Source organism: Coptis chinensis, chromosome 1 (assembly GCF_015680905.1).
Source record: "Coptis chinensis isolate HL-2020 chromosome 1, ASM1568090v1, whole genome shotgun sequence".
Lineage (NCBI taxonomy): Eukaryota > Viridiplantae > Streptophyta > Magnoliopsida > Ranunculales > Ranunculaceae > Coptis > Coptis chinensis.
In genome coordinates this window covers 11,403,448-11,424,140 of record NC_141456.1, presented here as the reverse complement: position 1 = coordinate 11,424,140, position 20,693 = coordinate 11,403,448, and the positions used below count along the sequence as shown (strand labels likewise).

Below are 20,693 nucleotides of genomic sequence, written 5' to 3'. Positions count from 1 at the left end.
TTTATTATTTAGACTAGTGGCAATGTGGAAGTTCGCGTTACAGGAAAGAAGGGCAAGAGGACCCAAAAGAGAAAGCACGTGTTTAATTTGTTGTATTGGTATATGAGATTTTTTTTCCCTTTAATATTGTTGGAATTGAGGTGAGTTTATGATTACTCACTAACAAACAAGAACAGACAGACTAGAAACTCTGATTTCTTAGAAACTTCACTGTATGGAAATGACAGACTTACATAGGCATATATAATCATGACTGACTCTTCGATTACTTAGGTACATTCATTTACTACTAGATACATGCACTCATTAATAATAGGCTCTAGAAACAACTATACACTGAATTTGGTTTATTTTTCAACAAATATAACTACTTGACTTTGTAAAGATTTTGTTAAGTTATTGTGTTTGTGTTGTCAGAGTTGGCTTCAATCTCATCCTTCCATTCCGGTTCCCAAAGGTCTAGACGTTGATCTATCTTTCCTCCCAATATGTCCCGATGTTGTTTTATTGTCCAAGCAGGTCGGACAAAGAAATGCTATTTTGTTATACTTGGACACCGGTACATTTACCTTTATTGAGCATAAAGAATGGGAGTACGCATCAATAGTGGCTTCTAGCACCAACTGATGGCTATTGATGGAAGAGTCTGGTGGATGGGGTTGCTCCTATTTTTTCTATATAGATGCACTGTCAGGAGTCGTTGTTGTTGTGCCCACACCTGTTGAAGATTTACTTTTATTCTCTGGTTGGTTTGGAGCCTTTTCGGGAATCCCAAGATCACCTCTTAATGTGCTTGTGCTCATTAAGAGTAGGTGTAATCAACAAGGTGAAAAGGAAGTAAGTTTAATTTTTGTAAATAAAGGACGAGACGGATATAAACAGTTCACTCTAGACTATGAAAATCGTCTTCGGGTGGATGGACTTCTTGTAGTTGAAAAAAACATTTTTTGGGTGAAAAATGGTGTTGAACTGGAGATGATGAATCTCAATGGGAAGCATAGGTCCGTGTTGGTTGAAAACTTTGAGGCAACAAATCACCCTATAACTACTGCCCACGAGGATCAGTTTCTATATTTGGCAAAATATGGAGAGACATTCACTCCAAGCATTCTAAGAGTCAACTTGAAGCGGACATAGACACAATTGTGATTTTTCAAGTTGTGGTGCCTTGTTGTCCTCTGAATCTGCTATGCTTGGATCGGTTCGAAGGGTGTTTGTTACCAGCTAGAGACCAATTCCTCATAAGAGCCATGACGTCCGTTTACCATGTTGTGTGTTAGAGAACAGTTGCATAACTATATGAATGAGTACCATTATTTCCTCATGTTCGTGTGCCAGACAATAGCCCTGATGACCTCGAAGACGTACTTGGTGATGATGCCGATGCAGATGCTCATGTTCAGTTGCCGGTTGGTAGCCCTGATTACCTTGAAGAGGTACTTGGCGATGATGCAGATGCTCATGTTCAGTTACCGAATGGTAGCCTTATTACCTTGAATACATACTTGGCGATGATGCCGATGTAGATGCTCATGTTTAGTCGCCGGCTGGTAGCCATGATTACCTTGAAGACATACTTGGTGATGACGCCGATGCATATGCTTATGTTCAGTTTCTGGCTGGTAGCCCTGATTACCTTGAAGACGTACTTGGTGATGATGTCGATGCAGATGCTCATGTTCAGCTGCCGACTAGTATCCCTGATTACCTTGAAGACGTACTTGGTGATGATGCCGATGCCGATGCTCATGCTCAGTTGCTGCTTGGTAGCCCTGATTACCCTGATGACATACTGAGTGATGCCGCTGCCACTGATGCTCCTGCCAATGCTCATGTTTAGTTACTGAAGTAAGTCTAGTGTTGAGTATTTCAAAGTTGTTGAGTATGATTCACTATAAATTGTTTAGAAATTGGATGAAAGAGAGTTTTAGAAGGATGGAAGGTAGACTTCTTTGCTTTAGGACTTGTTTTTCTAATTCTAGTTGAAGAACATTAGAAAATACTAGTTGATTGAAAGATTGATTGAAAGCACAACATTAAAAGAAATATTTTGATTGAAATGAAGAACAACTTGAAGGAAATAACTTGATTGAATGAAGAACAAAAACTTGAAGAAATAACTAGATTGAAAATGAAGAATAAAAAAAGTGAAAATGACTAGATGAATGTAAAATGACTACACACAAAAAAAATAAAACCCTAAAAGTAAATGACTTGAATGTAAAATGACTTGAAAAATAAAAATCTAACATGATATGATAAGTCTAGGTGCATTCTCTCATCCTACTTTGTAAAATTCTTATACCCCCTACTTTTACAAAGGTGCGATTTGTTCCTCTCCTTTTACATTTGAGACATTTGAGACACCTCACCAAGTTTGTTTTATGTTTTTGCTTTTTAATATATTCTTTATCAGGACAGGTTTTAGAGAAAGCCTTTTTTTGTATCAAAGATATCTATCTCTGGTCTTTTGAGTTAAGGACTTAATTTTCAGCTCTCTGGTTTGGAGTCTTTGACCTTTGAGCTTTGATTTTAATTTTTTCAGTACTTTTTCATAACAGTTTTGAGTCTTCATAATAAAGCGTAAATAAGGTTCATTTTAATGTTAAAACGCAATTTTTATGATAAGTGATCTGAATTGCTCTATAACCTGAAAAAGACAATAAAAACTATGAGTTGTCTTTCATTATACGTAAAAATTGATGTAATGCAGTAATATAAGGGTAATAAAACGCATTTGGAGCTGATCAGTTACCTTCTGATGACCTTAATGACGAACCGGGTGCAACCGTTGATACTCCTGAAATCTGTTTCTATCAACATGCATGGATACACTGATGATGTGAGTATCAAAGTCGAACATGTTGTACTCATTTTTTATACTTTCATTTCCCCTAGCGGGGGGGGGGATACCTCTTACATCCTTTGCTTTTCAGGTTCAGATATAGTTTTGTGCTTTAAGCCTGATAATAGTATACTTTTCAGAAAAAGATTCTTTTTCAATCTCTTATCTCTCAATCTAGTGAAGGACAATAGGATGAGAAAGGAAGAAGATGAAATTGAAGATGAAGAAGAAAAAAGTTAGTGGTATAGTGTTTGTTTTTAGAAATTCTGGTACTCACTCGCTAGCAAGTTTCTAATTGAAGTCAGTTTCTTTATAGCCATTGATTCATCAAAGTCGGTTCAATTTAAACCGTTAGATTCCAACATTTTATTGTGTCAACAAAATAATCACATGACCCTCGGTGGTATTTTGGATAAGTGGCCATGATATATTGCTCCATGTCAAAGCGAATAAGAGAGGGTTTTTTTTTTTTTTTTTTTTTTTCTTAATCAGAGAATGAGAGGTTTCAAAATTTGCCCGTATTAAAGTAAGATACACGTGTCCTAAACACAAAAAGTGATCGACCCGACCAATAACTAAAAGTCTAAAACATCATTGCCAACGTAGTACGAGTGTGCGACCATTTAAAGAAACTGATGCATCTCTATTCCGAGAATCGCACACTAGAAGAGCCCAAACCTCCACCCCAAAGGCCCAAACATAGCCAAGGTGGCTACAGTTAATAAATAGCAATCTAGGAACAACACTGGCCAAATCTCACTTACACCTTACAACGATAACTGAAGCATAATTGAAACATCTACAGAAGGACAGAGACATAAATAGGGAACAATGAATTTTCAGGTTTGCCTTGAGCTGCAAAGCAATGCCCAGATCTTCCGCTATTTTTTGCAAAACTTGATTTTATTTCTGGTACAGACATTCACTGACATGATTTTTACCACAATGCCATCTAAAAGGCAGTAAGTGCTATCTCAAGAACCTTTTAACAAACACATAATTTCTTAAGCCAGTTGATAATACATTACAAAAAAAGGTGGGCAATATAGTTAAAAAGAGTTGCACTTTTTTTAACAAACAAATGCAAAGCTATCTCTTTGGTTAAAAGAAGAAAAACGTTAAATCCATATCAACCTTCCCAGTAATTTGCTACCTCAGGGAGACCCTTGAATATGTGTCCTTTCCAACAAGGGACACCTCTGCAACATCTGCTCCAGACGCCTCACAAAAAGCTGATATGGCATTCACAGATGAGATCCTCTGAGCCACTAAGGCATTGGCAGCAAGCTTTACAAGTTCAGCACACCAGAGACTGGTGGAAATGTTTCAGTGTTTGGGCATCCAATGGGCATAAACACTTTTCAAGGCACAAGGGTTCCCCCTGCCTCCACTGGGCACTATCAAGAGCAAAGAGATCATCGATAGCAGTCCCTTCTGCAAAGAACTTGGGTTTGAGAGAATTTGATAGTTGATTCCCTTGTTGTTGTGTCAAAATCATTTCTATGACCTCAGCAGTTTCCACTAGAACCTTGGATTTCTCCACTACGATCTTGTCATGTTTTGAAACATCAGCAATCATGCGAGCTGCGCTCTCCCAGTAGGTTAGATCAGCAGCTTTGCCTGCGCCAAGCCCTCAAGTCTTGGTTGGGGTTTTAATCAAGACAAAGATAATATCAACCTCCTCTACATGCTTCTCTACGTCAGTGCTGAAGAAGAAATTCCTTCCCTGCACTGCTTCACCACATCATCTTGTCCTGGCTCATAGATTGGAAGCTTGTCGCTATCTAGGCTGTGATCCAAGGAACAGAGATGCCAATCACAACAACTTCAATATTTGGGCACTTTAGCGCAATGACAGCCAAGGTAGGACTGCCAAATATCCAGCTCCAATGCACAGATCTTCCCCATTTTTCTCATTTTCTAAAACCTGGGAGAAGGGAAACCCGAGTGTCAGAAGAATCCAACAATTTAAGAGAACCACATTTCCAGGTCTATGCATCTACGAATGAGAAATTACACCAGGTGTACAGATCTGATCATTTAAGACCAATGAATATTAAAATATTAACTTAACAAATTAACTTCAATTACTCTTCTCCTCAAAGGATCAAACAGATAATTAAGACTAAGTTGGATTCAAATGTAAAGAAACAGTAATTTCAACACTTAGTATAGATAAAGCAAAGCAAAGGGGTCAAGATAGGCGTAACTCAGGTCATTTAAGGCCTTAGTTATCTCTGTAGAACATCCACATAAACAATCAAACTCCCCGCGTTTCCGAATCTGAGCTACAAAAGGTTTGCCTTCCGGATGATCCGTTGAGAGATAAACAAGATATAGCCACAAAGCTGCCTTCTCAAACCCCAGGTTTTAGAAAACTCTGACCAGATTTGCAACACAAAACTGGTGTGTGAAAATTAGAGTTTCATGTCCTAATTCCCCATTTCAGTGGACTTTTAACTTTCTTTGAGACCCCTTTCTCCACTTGACATAAGTCACATAACTAAACCTGTGTTCAGTTTTTGTTCTACATATTTTTGCCTGTGTGCACTATGTAGTTTCCATACTGTGTATCATAAGTTGGGAGTTTTTCCATGTGAACGTGATTTCACTATAAACCATTCCCTATAAATTACCGCTACAAAATTTTCCAACAGTATCTTATTTACCCACTTATGCAACTAAAACATTCTACTGCCAACATCTAAATCATTCACTTTTCAGGGTTACAAAAAGTAGACCATTGGTATTTTTCTATTTATGTTCATTCATTCAATATAGTAAATATCAACCAACATGAATACATGAATCCACTTTGGAAGTGCCAACATACTAAGCCACGTTACTTTACTAATCGCAGACATATCTAAAGTCTAAACAACATAATGAACACAAGCACAGAACTGCAAACCCTCAAATCTCAGGCTTCCCATGATGAGCAAAGCTTCAAAGCACAAAGATCAGTCTATTAAGGACATCCCAAGGCAGGAAGAGGTAACCATGACACCACCAACCTACCTAAACTTTGACACCTATCGGGAAGGGCAGCTAACAATGACACCTAAAACCTATTCAGTGCATATCAAGGAGTTAAGCCCCTGGTTTGGATGTAAAGGTACCTCGCTTTATGTATGCATGAGCTCAAGGCCATGACCCAACATCTAAATCGTGTCTAGCAAGATTTTCATACTGCTCCATCACCTTATTCAAGTCATTCAGTAGTCCCCATCTATGCTTCGAAGGGAATTCTAGGCAGTGTTTTTAAGCAAGATGCAAGGACTCCAATGCAAATGACAGGTTCTCCATCGCTTGGTGGAATCCTTGAAAAAAAAAAAATATATATATAAAAAAAAATATATATATATATATATAGCCCCGCTCTTAAGCGGATGTACTTAAACGGACTTTATCTAAATATTGAAATTTCGCGAAATAAAATCCACGGTCCCTCAAAACCCAAAATCTCTCCCTCGATCTTTCTCTCTCTTATTCTCTCTATCTCTTTCGTCAGAACACTCCTCTCTCCCTCCTAACACTCTCTCTTTATATCTCCTGTTTTTCTGTTTCTCTCCTTCTCATCTTATAGCAAGTCCTAAACAAAAAAAGAGAGGCACAACACAAGTTTTGAGAATCTACGATTACACGTAAGTTTTTTTTACAATATCGAATGTTTCTTAATTCATATTTAGATTTCAACCAAAAACTAACTTCTCTTCTTCCATCTTCACTCCATCAGCCAAATAACAATTGAAGGTTTGGTTCTTTTTTGCATCTAAATTTTCTTGCCACTTAAATTCTTTCTGTTTTTGTCGTTACTGAAATTCTTTAAACTGATTCTCTCTTTCTTTCATCACATTCATTTTCCTGATTCAGCGTCACGGATTTAATATATTTGATTCAGGTAAATTGAATTTTCATTGCTTTATTTATCAGAATCAATGCATGTGTATATTGATGTCTAAAAAATTGTTAGAACAATCAAGAAAACTCGGTAGACTCTTTTCTAGGAACTACATTTTGGTCTATTTGCTATTTGCTCAAATTTTAAGTACTAAATGAGACCTTTATACATATTAAAATTGAACAAAAGAAACTTCGAGTGGTTCCACTCTGCTGACCGCCAATCAAGCACAGAAGCTTGTGTTTCTCCCGACTTAGGAGTGGTGTGCGTTGATGGAATGTGTTTTTGATCGTAAAAGTTTAACATTAGAGCACTACAATTATTTATGTTACACATAGACGTTCAAACTCTTAAGAAAAATAAAAAGCACAAAAAACAAACACAAAGTTGAAAAATTGAAGACAGATCCATAAACAAGACGATCAAGAACAAACTCTGACTCATGTAAGCCCTCAAGATCCTAATACTTAGTTGAATATGGATAATCTATTCATTAGAAAATTTGGCACTAATACAAAACACACTAAAACACTAGAGCATCTCTAATGATTATGCACACCAAAAAGTAGTGAACAAACAATTAGTGGTGTGGAAGGCCACAGAATGCCAAGTTACTCTGCCGCCGGAGGCCACACTATCATAAGGTGTCATGTGCCTCATCACCAAAACAAACGCTAGGCAGAGTCACACATAAGACACCACATGGATTGAGACCCATGTGGTCTACTTTGTGTGGTGTTAAAAGTGAATTTGGTCACGAGGATCAATGAGGTTCAGAAGTCCCGTGATAACCCACAATGTTAGTCAAGTTTTTAGCCACTAGCCTGTCAAAGCGATGGTTGTTCTATGTCTCATTCTTTTGAGAATGTGGAACCAGTTGCAGTTTGGTCCTGTAATTATTCTATTCCTACATTGTTTTCTGCGTTACTTGTCGATGTCGACAATTTTTTTTTATAATTTCAATTGTTCTGTTATTTAGAGTAAAATAGAATTTTAATTTTGAAGTACCTACTTCCATCTACTAGAATTTGTTTAACGTTGCATCCCGCTTATTCGAACTTGGGTTTGTTATATATTTTTTTTCCAGGTTACATTGAGATGGAAAATAAGGATTTCAAAATTGAGAGTGGGAGTGTAGGTGGGAAACCTAATCACATTTACAATCCCCTAGTATCAAATGATACCAAACCTAGAAAAGAACAGGAGTTTGAATCACTTGATGATGTCTACAGTTTCTACAATAATTATGCCAAAGCCGCTGGATTCAGTGTTCGTAATTGGTTTGAAAGGAAGAAAGATGGTGAATGTGTAAGAAAGGAATATGTGTGTTACAAGCAAGGAAAAAGTTCCGAAATAGTGGACGTTGATACAAAAAGGCGTCGGGGCAATGTAAAAGAAGATTGTAAAACAAAAGTTGTTGTGACGAAGTCAAACTCTGGTACATTTGTTGTTACTGTATTTGTTGAAGGGCCTTCTCACCCGTTGTCGACCCCACGAAGAGTACATCTTCTAAGATCTCACCATGGTGTTTCCAGTGTCCAAAAATGTTTAACACAACAATTTGGCATGGTAAACATACCACAACATAAGCAGTTCAGTCAGGAGGGATAGAAAATATTGGTTTCATACAGAAAGATTTAAATAACCAGGAAAGGGACAAGCGTAATAAGATGAAAGACCATGATAGAGATATGTTTTATGAGTTTTTAAAATTGGAACAAGGGAGGAACAAAAAATTGAGACAAACGATAAATAGAAAATTACACGTTTTTGGGCTGATGCAACCTCGAGACGAGCATACAAATTTTATGGTGATGTGGTTATCTTTGATTCTACCTACAACACTAATCGATATGGCTTGATTCTTGCACCGCTGTTTAGGGTTAATAATCATGGTCAGACAGTTGTTTTTGCTTGTTCATTTTTATGTGATGAGACCACAAAATCATTTATTTGGTTGTTCAACCAATTTTTAGAAGCTATACCAGGCAATCTCCCAAAAATGATTATTACAGATCAAGATCCAGCAATGACAAAAGTCATTTCTCAAACTCTTCCAACCACTTTTCACAGGTTTTTTTTATTTTTTCTTTTTTTTATTTTATTTTATTATTATTTATTTATTTATTTATTTTATAATTAATTTGCAGAAGTTATTTTTTTTTATTTGTTTTACATGCTGAAACTTTGGGTACTCTGTCAACAAGTACTGTAGTTGGCACATACTGATGAAATTTTCGATGAAAATAGATTCAGTTATATATAGTAAGTACTACACTGAGTTTTCAAACTGCATTTGGGGATTTGAGATGAAAGATGAATTTGACTTGAAGTGGAATGGTATTCTTCAAAGGAGTGGTTTACATGAGAACAAGTGGTTAGAGTCGATGTACGAAATCCGATCACAATGGGTGCCCGCACATGTAAATCACATTTTCTCTGCAGGTATGTCAAGTAGTCAACGAGCGGAAAGCGCTCATTCATTTTTCAAAATATATGTTTCAAAAGAAAATTCTTTGGTAGATTTTATGGTTCAATTTGGTAGGGGACTTGTGCGCCAACGTCATGAAGAATTAATGGCAGATAACAAAAATATGATTGAGAAACCAAAAATGAAAATGCCTCATAGCTTTTTGGTACACATGGTTGATGTTTATACACACGAGTTTTTCTTTAAATTTCAAGATGAGTTATGGGAAAGCTTGAATTATAGACTTGTACTTGTTAGTGAGAATGAGAAGTGTTGCGTTTATAAGGTTCATAGAAAAATAGCGGCCGGGAAATCTAGAGTGCGGAAAATTTCTTATAAAAAAGATCTAGATTTTGCTTTATGCACTTGTAAAAAGTTTGAGAGCTTAGGGGCCCCTTGTAGGCATATTTTAGTTTATTTGAATAAGATGCATGATTTTGATAGGTTGCCGAATCAATAAATTTTGAAGAGATGGTGTAAAACTGCAAAGTCAGGGGCAGTCATTGATGATGGTGGAATGGAGGTTCAAGATGATAAATTATACATCATGAAGCGGAATGAATTAATTCATACGTCAACATTTGTAGTTGATAAATCCCTCGAAAGTGAAGAAGCAACTAAAGTGTTTACAAATGTTTTAAGTGGTGCACTTGAAAAAATTAGTAAGTTGGTTGGTTGTGATACAAGTGTAGCAACACCACATGAGAAAAGTAGTCAAGCATTTGGTTGTGATACAAGTGTAGGAGTTTCTGGAGCAAAGAGTTCTAATTTGGCAATTAATTATCATGAACCAAGTCAAGCAAGACCAAAAAGATGTGAAAAAAGACTTAAAGGAGATAAAGAGAAAGCACTCAAAAAGGCACAAAAATATAAAAGGAGACGGTGCAATGGATGTAACAAGGTTAGAGTGTCACACAATAAAAAAAATTGTCCGGACCTTAAGAAGAAGGGTAAAGAAGAACTAAACAATGAAGAAGAGCTAAACAATGGGTAAGAAATGCAAAAAAATTTGCATTTCCTATTAGAGTATTCACAAATTCTTTTCTTATGTTAATTGACTTGCATTGAAAAAATTTGCTTGTACGACGAGGACGCAACTTTGGACTCTGCCACAGATGATGATTCTTATTCATCTTCGGGTAAATATACATTTTTAATTATTTTTTTATATGTATGTTTATTGTATTTTCATAGCTTTGAATATTCATATGTTTTTGCTGTAGGAATGTCGCTTGATTAAAAAAAGTTGCACATAATTAGATTTTGAAGGTCGCATTGCAAAGGTTACTGCCATTTCCTGGGTACTTTAGGTTTGGATTATATGGAGGGGTGTATGTCAGAGAACAGATGTGGAAATGTGGAATAGGGGAGGATCATAAGAGATCATGATGGCAGAGTAGTGTTAGCTTACACTGGAGCTAGTGGTCCAAGGTCTGTCATATATCAAGAACTTCTGGTCTGCAAGGGTGTCAAAAGCTACAACTACTGAAGGTGGAAGTGTCCTCGGATTCTATGAAGGATGTTAACATCTTGAAGAAACAAGAAAGGGAATTATGGGACTGCAGACTGCTCATATGCTACATATTGCTGTTAACATTTCTTTATTTTTTGTAATCCAATGTATTTACTACAAACATTTCAACCACTTTATACTTGTATAGTTGTTTTTCTCGAAAATATGAATTGAGAAAATGTATTTCGAGGAGCTTCATGTTTCCGTGTTTTTCTCAATTCATATTTAGACTTCAACCAAAAAGTTTTCAGGCGTCATGTTTTGATGAATTTAATTAATAGTCGGGCACTGTCGGCAACTTAATACTCATATTGCTTTGTGTCTTTGTTGCTTCTATTAACTATCTTGTCCAGGCTACTTCAATTCTGGTTTCAAAGAAGTCCGAGTCTCTGAACTGTTGACCTGTTGTTGACGAGTGAATTGCAGATTTGTTCAGCACCATAGCTGAAACCGATGGTCAATGAAGCGAAGTAAAGAGAGCCAGGAGCAGGGAAGGCAATGAGCATGTGGCCAATACAAGAAAAGGCTAGGACAATAGAGATCATAAGTGGACGAGGGACCTTCAATTTAACAAAAAGGATTTCTGAGACAAAACCAGCGAACACCCTTCCACAGTAGTTCCAAATGCTTACAAGTGATACAAAAGTTCCAATGGCAAGAGCTGGATAGCCTAATGATTCACCGATCTGACCCAGGTTATCAATTGTTGTAAGATTGGTACCGTATCCACAAAATGTCGAAAAGAATACAATTAGCATGTCAATACTTAGAAGTCCTTGAGTAATGGTGTAGTCTTCACCTCTTTCTGGGGGTTTGAAAATATTTGACAAGGAATTTTTAGGTTTCTCAAGTATTTGTAGGGGCTTTGAAGGTGGCACCACTGGTGTTTCTAAAGATGGTGGTTCTGGTTGTTGCTCAAATGATATTGTTGCTAAGGGGTTAGTAGGTCTCTTCTTTAGCTTCCAGAGCACAAGCTCTTCTCTAATCGCAATTGCCAGAGGAAGAAAAAGTAGTACAGAAACCACCGTAGTACTTGCAATGTACATGGCATGGGAGAAGGTCATTTGTTTCTGTATAATAATTATAACCATGACAAACAGAGCTAGTGCAACTGAAATGTAGAAATAATGATAGAAAACTCTAGTCTCGTTCACTTGTCGAACAGTCTTTATAATTCGAATTGTATAGAGCCACCCAATGAAAAGGATGAGGGATTTCAAGTCATTACCATAGACAACAAGATAGATCTGAATCATGATAGCTCCACTTAGACCAGCGAACCCCTTTAAAAGGCCTAACATTGTTCCTCGGCTCTCTGGAAAGTTTTTTACACAGGAGACGAGTACGCCTGTGTTGGAAAAAGACTGAGAATTCGCTCCCATACAAAATGTACACACATATGCCAGACTCTTGGCTTGGAGATTCTGACGAAGAGATGGGAGAGAGAATAATAGAGAAAGATCGAGGGAGAGAGGAGTGTTCTGACAAAAGAGATGGGAGAGAGAATAAGAGAGAAAAGATCGAGGGAGAGATTTTGGTTTTTGAGGGATCGTGGATTTTATTTCGCGAAATTTCAATATTTAGATAAAGTCCGTTTAAGTACATCCACTTGAGAGCGGGGATATATATATATATGGGGTAGGTTCCGTTTACAACACTTTTTATACAATGTTTTATACAATACCCCCCACCGGACTCTTCAAGATGTTTTAAAGGCTAATTTTTTGTAAATAAGATATTCTCACCATGGATATTACCTCCACTAAAAATTGGGTCATTTGAATATTTCTAAGTTTGCCAAAAAAGGGTTACAAAATCGATAGTTTTGGACCGTTGATAAAAATTCATAGGTTGAGAGCAATTTTTCTCATGATTAGGAGTTTTCAAATGAGTTAAATTTTTGTGAAGATGATCTCCATGGTGTGAAGATCATGTCTACAAGGAATCAAGACTTAATTCATATTTTCAAAGGGTATTGTATAAAACGTTGTATAAACAGTGTTGTAAACGGAACCTATCCCTATATATATATATAGCTTGTATGAATTTGGGTACGTCCAGATGTACAGAATATGCACCAACCATTAGATTTTCAAGGAACTATGGCACTACGCATGTTATAAACATAGAAAATACAATATGAAACCCAAAAATGAATGTGGGAGCGTGTCACCTCAAGAGATAATGCCATTTTTTGAAGAAGGGTGCACTTCTGGGAAGCAGCAATTACATGATTGGTTTCAGCACTCTCAAGCACGTCCGCAATTATGGCACCTCTTCTACATGAAGGCTTGTACGAACATATGCAAAATAAAAATACATTATACTATATACAACTTCATCAGTTTTGGGTGATATCCTTTAAAGCACAATATAATAAGGCACTTCAATGTCCTGAAGTACCAAGTGTGAGCCTCATGAAAAGTATTGTCTTTGATGTCTAACACTACACTTGCTGTTTGTCCAACTGACATAAGCCCTCTTTATCTCAGAAGCAATTATGCTCATAGACAGGTCTTAATACTAGAGATGAGAAAATTCACTTCTAGTATTCCTGGAATCAGTATGTGTGTGTGCAATATTGCGTGTGAGAGTGTGTGTGTGCCTGTGTGTATGAGAGAGACAGAGCCAGAGATTGAACCTGCCGATGATTTGATATGGTTAGTGTACAGAGTTGCTAGAACCACAGTTCTCCATCTAATTGAGCTGGAAATGCATCTGAGAGATGGATCTTAACTGATTCCAGTCTTCGAGCATGTGTAAGCCCAACCTGTTTTAATCAGACATCAGTATTTCAAAAACTAAACATCAGTATTTCAAAAACTTTGTGACGTTGAGAATCGAGACCCTTTTGTCCCAACACTTTAAATTTATATAAATCTCAATCTCGACTACCTCATTAGAGGTACTTCCTACGTCAACGTAAAAAAAATACTATCACTAGTTTTCGTTTGGACAAATAGTCATTCACATATTATGAGTTTAAGCTAACTGTTTTATAATCAGCCCATCCATATAATCATGATACAGCATTAACACCTATTTCAGATGCTCCATGGCTAACTGTGATCTTAGGTTCGATGTCTTACCATTTCGTATTGACTTCTTGAGCTCTTGCCTCTTGATTGGTTTCACTCATTTTATCAGTACACTGCTTTATAGATTTATAGTTAAAATGTAATATTATGAAGTCAACAAAAAATCTGATGAGACTATAACACAATGCATATTAGCAGCATACCAAACAGATTTACAGGTTGTCATAAGAATATATGCAAGTTTGCAACCCTCTCCATGTTTTCAGCAAACCGGGACTCATTCCATACCAATTTTAGATATCTGCATATTTTGGTTTCCAAGACAGAAGTAGTGCCATACTGCCATATAGGACGAACTTTGCTGGCAAACAACTCACTTACAGTTAGAGAAGGTCAGGAAGCTCATAAGGAATCCTCCTAGCTTAGTCAACCTTAGCCCTTAGGTCCAATTTAAAAATTTATGCAATGAAACGATTTTGTGATATTTGAGTACCCTCATATTCACAGTGTAACTTGATAAACTTTCATAAAACACCAGTTAAGTCACAAAAATGAATCTTACATATATGCATTCAATCTCAAGAACAGAAATATGTATCAGTTCCTATGTGCTCTCACTTCTCCCAAGCTTTAAGGCATATACCGTAAACACATTTTCTTGCTTGGTTTAGCAGTACAACCATAAACACATATACCGTAAACACCATAAACACATTTTCTTGCTTGGTTTAGCAGTACAACCTTAACAACTTACTTTATTACAGCTAAACAGAAGCAGAAAAAAGCCCAGAATACAAATTCCCATTGGTTGGTACGAAATCGCAAACAAGACAGTCTAAGAATTCTATAAGAATTTGTGACTTCAGGTCTTCAAACTTAAAATGCACGGTACTCTCACTTACCTGAAGCTTTCCAAGGTGCCACACCCCAGAAATGCTAACAACTTCTAGCATCTTGTCATCCATCGACTATAGATCAAAATTATCATCAGCATCATCTTTGTTTTGCACCTTCCACGTAACTTCCAATGTTAGCAACAAGTACACCTTCTGCGTCCTGCAGTTGTTTGTGAAACAAAACACATAGATTATGAATGTTGAAGAATATATTCAGTAGCAGATTGAAAGGATATAGATCAAAGAGACGGAATATAGGACTGATTCAGTCTCAATATTCTAAAATTTTAGTCTCAACTATTTATCAACAGGAAACAAACGTTTCTCTTCTTAAACGTTAGGAGCATCCAACTCAAAACCACTTAGTGATGAGTGGACAGGTCCAGGGGCTTCAATACTATACTGAAACTGCTCTGGAAGACTTTAAGCCTTTGCACATACAATGTGGGACTACACTAAACATCTCAACACGCCCCCTCATGTGTGGTATTGAGCCTAGAACGTGGACAGCACACTTGGGTGACGTGGAGTAAATGGTCCCTTTGGGCCAAACGCAATAGTCTACCCTGATATACGAGTGGAGAGGCCCAGGAACTTCTCTACACTGAAGGCTTAAACATCTCATATTGGACAATCCTAAACATTTTAACATCTTCATATATTTAACCAAAAACTTTCTCTTTTTTTCGTCATTTTCGTCAAAGAACCAGAGCTGATCTCATCTCCCTTCAGCTCAGGTAACAAACAAGGAGATCAGAGACAAACCGTGAAAGTATATTGTTCAACTATACTTGATGGTATAAAGTATCCAAATACCAAATAAACTTTATACTGAATTAGGCAACCATCAGCACAGTTCAGGACCAATAAAACAGAATAACTTTAAAAGTGAGCTAAGGGGTACATACCTCAGGGACCTTCACTTTACCGACCACAACTTCTACTTGTTCCGAGGAAACAGAAAATCTATGACTTGCCAAGGGAAGTCGCAAAGGTTCCATCCATAAAAAATTTGGCACACTCGCTTGCATATCAGACTGTTCATGAACCCCAAGTAAATTGCCAATTCTTCGGCTAAATGAAACTCCAGCTTCCGATATACAACTTAGATACTAGAATATCAATATATATTTCCTAATAGATTTCTGAACTTAGAGTAAAATAATGTAGTTATCTCCTGAACCAGAAAGGCCATCCAGAAAATAAGTAATGGTGAACAAAAATGAAATTATAACACAAGGTTTCTAATTTAAACAAACTGAGAAAGCTTATTAGGAGCTTGCTTGACTGACACTGTTCTCTAATGACATCCAAAACGGGTCTGTTGAGAACTATGAATTGTAACTCATCTGTGAACAAACTTGCTTGAATATACTACTTCCAATTATATTTTGGTAACAAGAAGAGGACAAGGGAATAGCTATTTAGCTAATTGACTACACTTAACACCTCAAGTTGTTCAAGTGTGTCAAAACCCATCCTCCCACATCCTTTGCATAAATTTAACTTACTATAAAACTTCAAAATTTTTCAAATCACCCACAGATTAAAACCCTCAGCTTTGCAATGATTTTTTTTTTTTTTTTTAAACTTATTTTAGGGTTAGACAGACCATGACCATCATTAAAATCTAACCTATATCTTGCCTTCTTTGTCCTCCATTACATATTGAGCACAAGACTAGCTAAAGCAACTCTGCTAGTCTCTCTATATACATGGGTAAACTGAATTTGGTAATGTCACTTAAGTTCAGACACACATTGATAGAAATGGGAGTGGACAACAAAATTCTGAATAGAAACACATTGGGGAGAGATATACAAAACAGGACAAAAAAACCCATCAAAGCTAGCTTGAAACAAAGATATGACCACTAGATCTACAATTCAGTAGAACATCAAAATTGCTAAATTATTTGAAACATCAATTTTTTTTATAAACACAGTATGAATCCTAACTTAACAAGGTCTAACCACGAAATCAGAATGGACGTAATAGTAGCACACTTATTGGATCCATAAAAAATTGCAAAATGCATTATATAAAAGACCTATTAGTAATTCACAGATCAAAACTAAGTAACCAAAGAAAAAACACAAACAAATGGCAGGAAAACATCAAAACTAACTAGCCCAAAAAAGGGCACAGTCTACGCTTTTTCGCAATGTAGAGTACAAACACTGTTACACACATAATCTAGCAAGATAGGGAGGGAAAACAAAAAAAAAAAACTCAAAGCAAGTGATTCATAGAAAAGAAAGATGATACATCTTTTATCTCATCTTATCATCTTCTTCTCTCCAATATAAATAATAATAATAATAAAAAAGAGAGGACAACAATAAAAATACTTCTTTACTCCATCAGAGGCATAACGCAGTGCTCTGGAAATCATCACCATCAACATCAACATCAGGCAGAGGTGGAAAGTTGAGATCAAATGGCAAAGGTTTACGAAACGAAGACGATGTAATATCCCCTCCATCAATAACTGAAGAAGATGAATCACAATCACTGTGACAATCATCATCTGGTAAAACAGGAGGTAAGTGGTGCCGCTGTGACAAAGTCTGCACCCTGGGTCCACTAAATGATTCGACCGTGCTACTCAAACTGCTTGATGTAGGCCTTTGAACTTGATATTCTTCAGCAGGAAAGCTAATTGGATGGGGGAGAGGAGGACATGGAAAATTTGTTTTGGCTTTAGGACCACGGAGATTTCGAGCGGCTGCATCATAAGCTCTAGCAGCATCTTCAGCTGAGTCAAACGTGCCGAGCCAGACACGTGTTTTTTTCCATGGATCTCTGATTTCTGCAGCGTATCTTCCCCATGGTCTCTTTCTCACACCTCTAAATTTCATTTCCTTTGATTCAATATTATTATTATTAGTCTCCTTTGCGGATCCTCTTCCTCTTGGAGGCATGATTGGAAAACAAATCAAATCTTTTTTTCTTTTGATAATAATTTAATTTAAGCGATGATTTCAAGTGAGAAAAAATTGAAGGAGAAGAGACAGGTGGAGAGGACTATTAAGGTTAGAAGATAGATTGAAATCGGTGCCCCTCAAATTTGGCCTCTTCGTCCTACCAAAATATTATATATTTTTTTTTTTCATTTCTTCTTTTCAATTTGCTATCGTTTGACAATCGATTGAAATGACCAAAAAACCGTCTATTTTAAGGGCTTTGGGCCTACGGATAATGCCCTGGCCCAATCCAGGTCCACTTAAATCCTAGACACAAGATATTGACGGTCAAACTTTACAAAAAGAGTGAAATTGAAATATTGGGATTTGGGACAGGTCCTGCATTACTCACCGTTGATCAAACAAGAGTATGATATTGATAGTTTAATACATCTCGATATTGTAGTGGTGACACGTCCATGTATGCCGGATATTTGAAGTTTGATAAAGTGATAAACTCCGTATTTAATATTTTTCCTCTTTCTCTTGTTCCAAGTTTCCAACTTCAAAAGTAGACAACCCCTCTGCAGACGAAGGTTCATTGGGAATTTGGAATTGGACAATGCGCACCGAGCTTAGAAGGTTTCAAGTTCTGAGTAGCCCAAAAATCAGAGTTATTACAAATTTACACAGACCCAAATGGGCTTTTATGGTTTGAAGGCTGGCCCGGCCATTTTATCACCCCTAGACCCAATGACCCAACCCGTTTTCTTTTCTCGCTCAACCCGTTCTAACACACTTACACGGTTACACCAAAAGTGTGAGCCGTGGGCTTATCTATTGATGAATAAATACTTAAATAGGCTATTCAATCACAAAAGCTCTGTTTGGCCGCATAAGATTTTGTATTGCTTAACACTGATTAGGTGTTCCAATTCTGCAAATGTATTGCATAATGATGATTAATCTGGAAATTGTTTGGTCCTCAATTATTATGTCACGGTTTTAACTTGTCCTGTATTTGGTAGACCCTGTATCCACACATTTGTAAGTTATAATACTCTGACACTTAATAAATCTCAATTGGAATACATTGGAAATAAATAAAAAATTGCATCTGGTTATATAAAACAATAATCATCACATCCAAAATAAATTGTAACTTCATTAAGTCATGAGTATCAAGTCCCCACAAGCACCTAATGAGTAATGATCATTAACAAAATTTACATTTTCATCAACATACAAAAAATGGATCATCGCTCTCGTCCCCACATTTTAAATCATACTCATAAAAAATTAAAACATCTAATAATCCCAACAAAATATATATTTTCAACACCATACAAAATAGATCACCACATTAGTCCCCATGTTCTAAATCTCACTTATAAAAATTAAAGCACCTAATGATCCCCAACAAAATACACATTATCAGCAACATACATAAAAATGGATGACCACTTTAGTTCCCACATCTTAAATTAGTTTTTCTGAAGATGAAATAGCAACCATTCCCTTCGCCTCTCCACCCTTAATCCCATGAACACCATTGTTTTTTTTTCTCATCCTCAAGGAGCTCTAAGGCTTGCATGAAAGCTAAGTTATCAAGCCCATGCACATTTTCTAATTCAGCAATCAACTTTGCTTTTTGTGTAAGTTCAACACTAGAATCAAAACTTATTTCTTCTTATTACTAGCCATTTCAATAATTGTAGTTGTCATGCCATGAATTGCCTCTACCATACCCTCTCTAGTGGATTTTTCATGGTTTTTTAAAATTATGAGAGCTTGATGGCGTTGTTGATCGACTTCTTTTGGGTGGTTTGGGAGTTTTAACTTCATTATCTAAGTCTATAGGTTCTTGAGTATCAAAACCTAGACCACCACCAATAATAATTAGACTTTAAGACCCTTCTCCATTCAAATTTTCCACATTCATCGTACTAGATTTTTCATTGGTCACATCTTTCTCTTCAAGTACACGACTATACTTCCCAGTGGCACCCCCATCACCAAAAACAATGCATAAGTCCTCATAGCCATACATAGATTTAGTTATCCACATATTAAATTTTGGGTGGGCCTGCATAGATTTATCATATTCATAATTCCATAAACCAAAATCAATTTGAGTATAAGATGCACGACGCGTCGATAAATGAGTGAACCGCCAATAAATTATAGTAGAATCAATAACTAAATAAACTATACACGAAGCAATAACACACACAAAAGTCAAGTGATAAGGTTCTAAACAATCTGCTAAAAAATAAGAATAATACTAGCTAACTCCATGTGAGACTAAGATAATATGTGATCACCAAAAGTCCAAAGCAATGTGACACAGTACCAAAATATTAATTTTCTTTGTCAATACAAAATGAGATAGCAGAGTGGCAGTTTTAATTACATACTGTCTTTAGTGAGTATTCTTTAGTTTTGACTATAATATGAAAAGATACGGTGATGAAAAGGTACGGTGTGATGTCCAAACCATATTTGATCCCCTACAACCTTAGCAACTTTGTGCAAGAGCATTTCTAGTGTCCACAAACAAAACATTTCAACAATATAGCACACTAAAAACCCCAAGGGTGGGCACAGACTTCACGGCGTATTCATCACTCATCATACTATTCATAGGTATTGTGACTTTGTGAGTCACTCTACGCAAACATGACATCAAAGAGAAAATATAGAATTATGATTTTGCTTGAGTAGTAGAACACATAAATAAAGGAACATCCAAACAGGGATTGAAAGAAGAAACACAATATCAAGATTCAGAGGTTGCATGTACTTGGTAATAGACAACATATTTTTTGTGATTACTGAGTAGTGCATATAATGTAATACCCATAATTAGGCAAATAATAGCTTTAAGGAAATATAATGATGGGAAAAGCTCCCAACCCCAAACAAACGGAGAGAACTGTACACCCAATCCACGTGGAGCACTTCACCCCAAGCATGCAAGATTGCTCGGCTTATATATATTATGAGGAAAAGATGATGAGTGTAGAAACAAAGGTTTACCTCAGAAGATAGAGTTGCAAAAGATGAGCAACTAGTTGGAAGTGTGGAAAAGACGACTAGAGGCAAGAGTTTCCACTTTCCAGCA

At 36.6% G+C, this 20,693-nt stretch overlaps 2 protein-coding genes, 1 long non-coding RNA gene and 1 pseudogene across 3 annotated transcripts; all 4 read right to left on the bottom strand.

The window, feature by feature from the left end:
• Nucleotides 1–708: 708 nt before the first annotated feature.
• Nucleotides 709–3,018, bottom strand: LOC147522124 (uncharacterized). Its single transcript, XR_015194976.1, has 2 exons — nucleotides 2,756–3,018; nucleotides 709–1,820 (listed from the first exon to the last, which is right to left on the bottom strand). It is a non-coding gene; the product is annotated as an uncharacterized LOC147522124 (long non-coding RNA).
• A 711-nt stretch (nucleotides 3,019–3,729) lies between these two features.
• Nucleotides 3,730–4,844, bottom strand: LOC147522123 (UDP-glucose 6-dehydrogenase 5-like; annotated as a pseudogene).
• LOC147522122 (uncharacterized) lies at nucleotides 3,829–12,896 on the bottom strand. The gene is made up of 2 exons (XM_086591294.1): nucleotides 5,056–12,896; nucleotides 3,829–4,772 (listed from the first exon to the last, which is right to left on the bottom strand). Exon 1 carries the CDS (start codon nucleotides 12,109–12,111, stop codon nucleotides 11,101–11,103), a length of 1,011 nt encoding a protein of 336 aa, XP_086447420.1. The 5' UTR covers nucleotides 12,112–12,896; the 3' UTR covers nucleotides 3,829–4,772; nucleotides 5,056–11,100.
• A 3,871-nt stretch (nucleotides 12,897–16,767) lies between these two features.
• On the bottom strand, nucleotides 16,768–17,876 carry ERF3 (ethylene responsive element binding factor 3). Its single transcript, XM_086591284.1, has one exon. It carries the CDS (start codon nucleotides 17,585–17,587, stop codon nucleotides 17,027–17,029), a length of 561 nt encoding a protein of 186 aa, XP_086447410.1. The 5' UTR covers nucleotides 17,588–17,876; the 3' UTR covers nucleotides 16,768–17,026.
• Nucleotides 17,877–20,693: the final 2,817 nt, after the last annotated feature.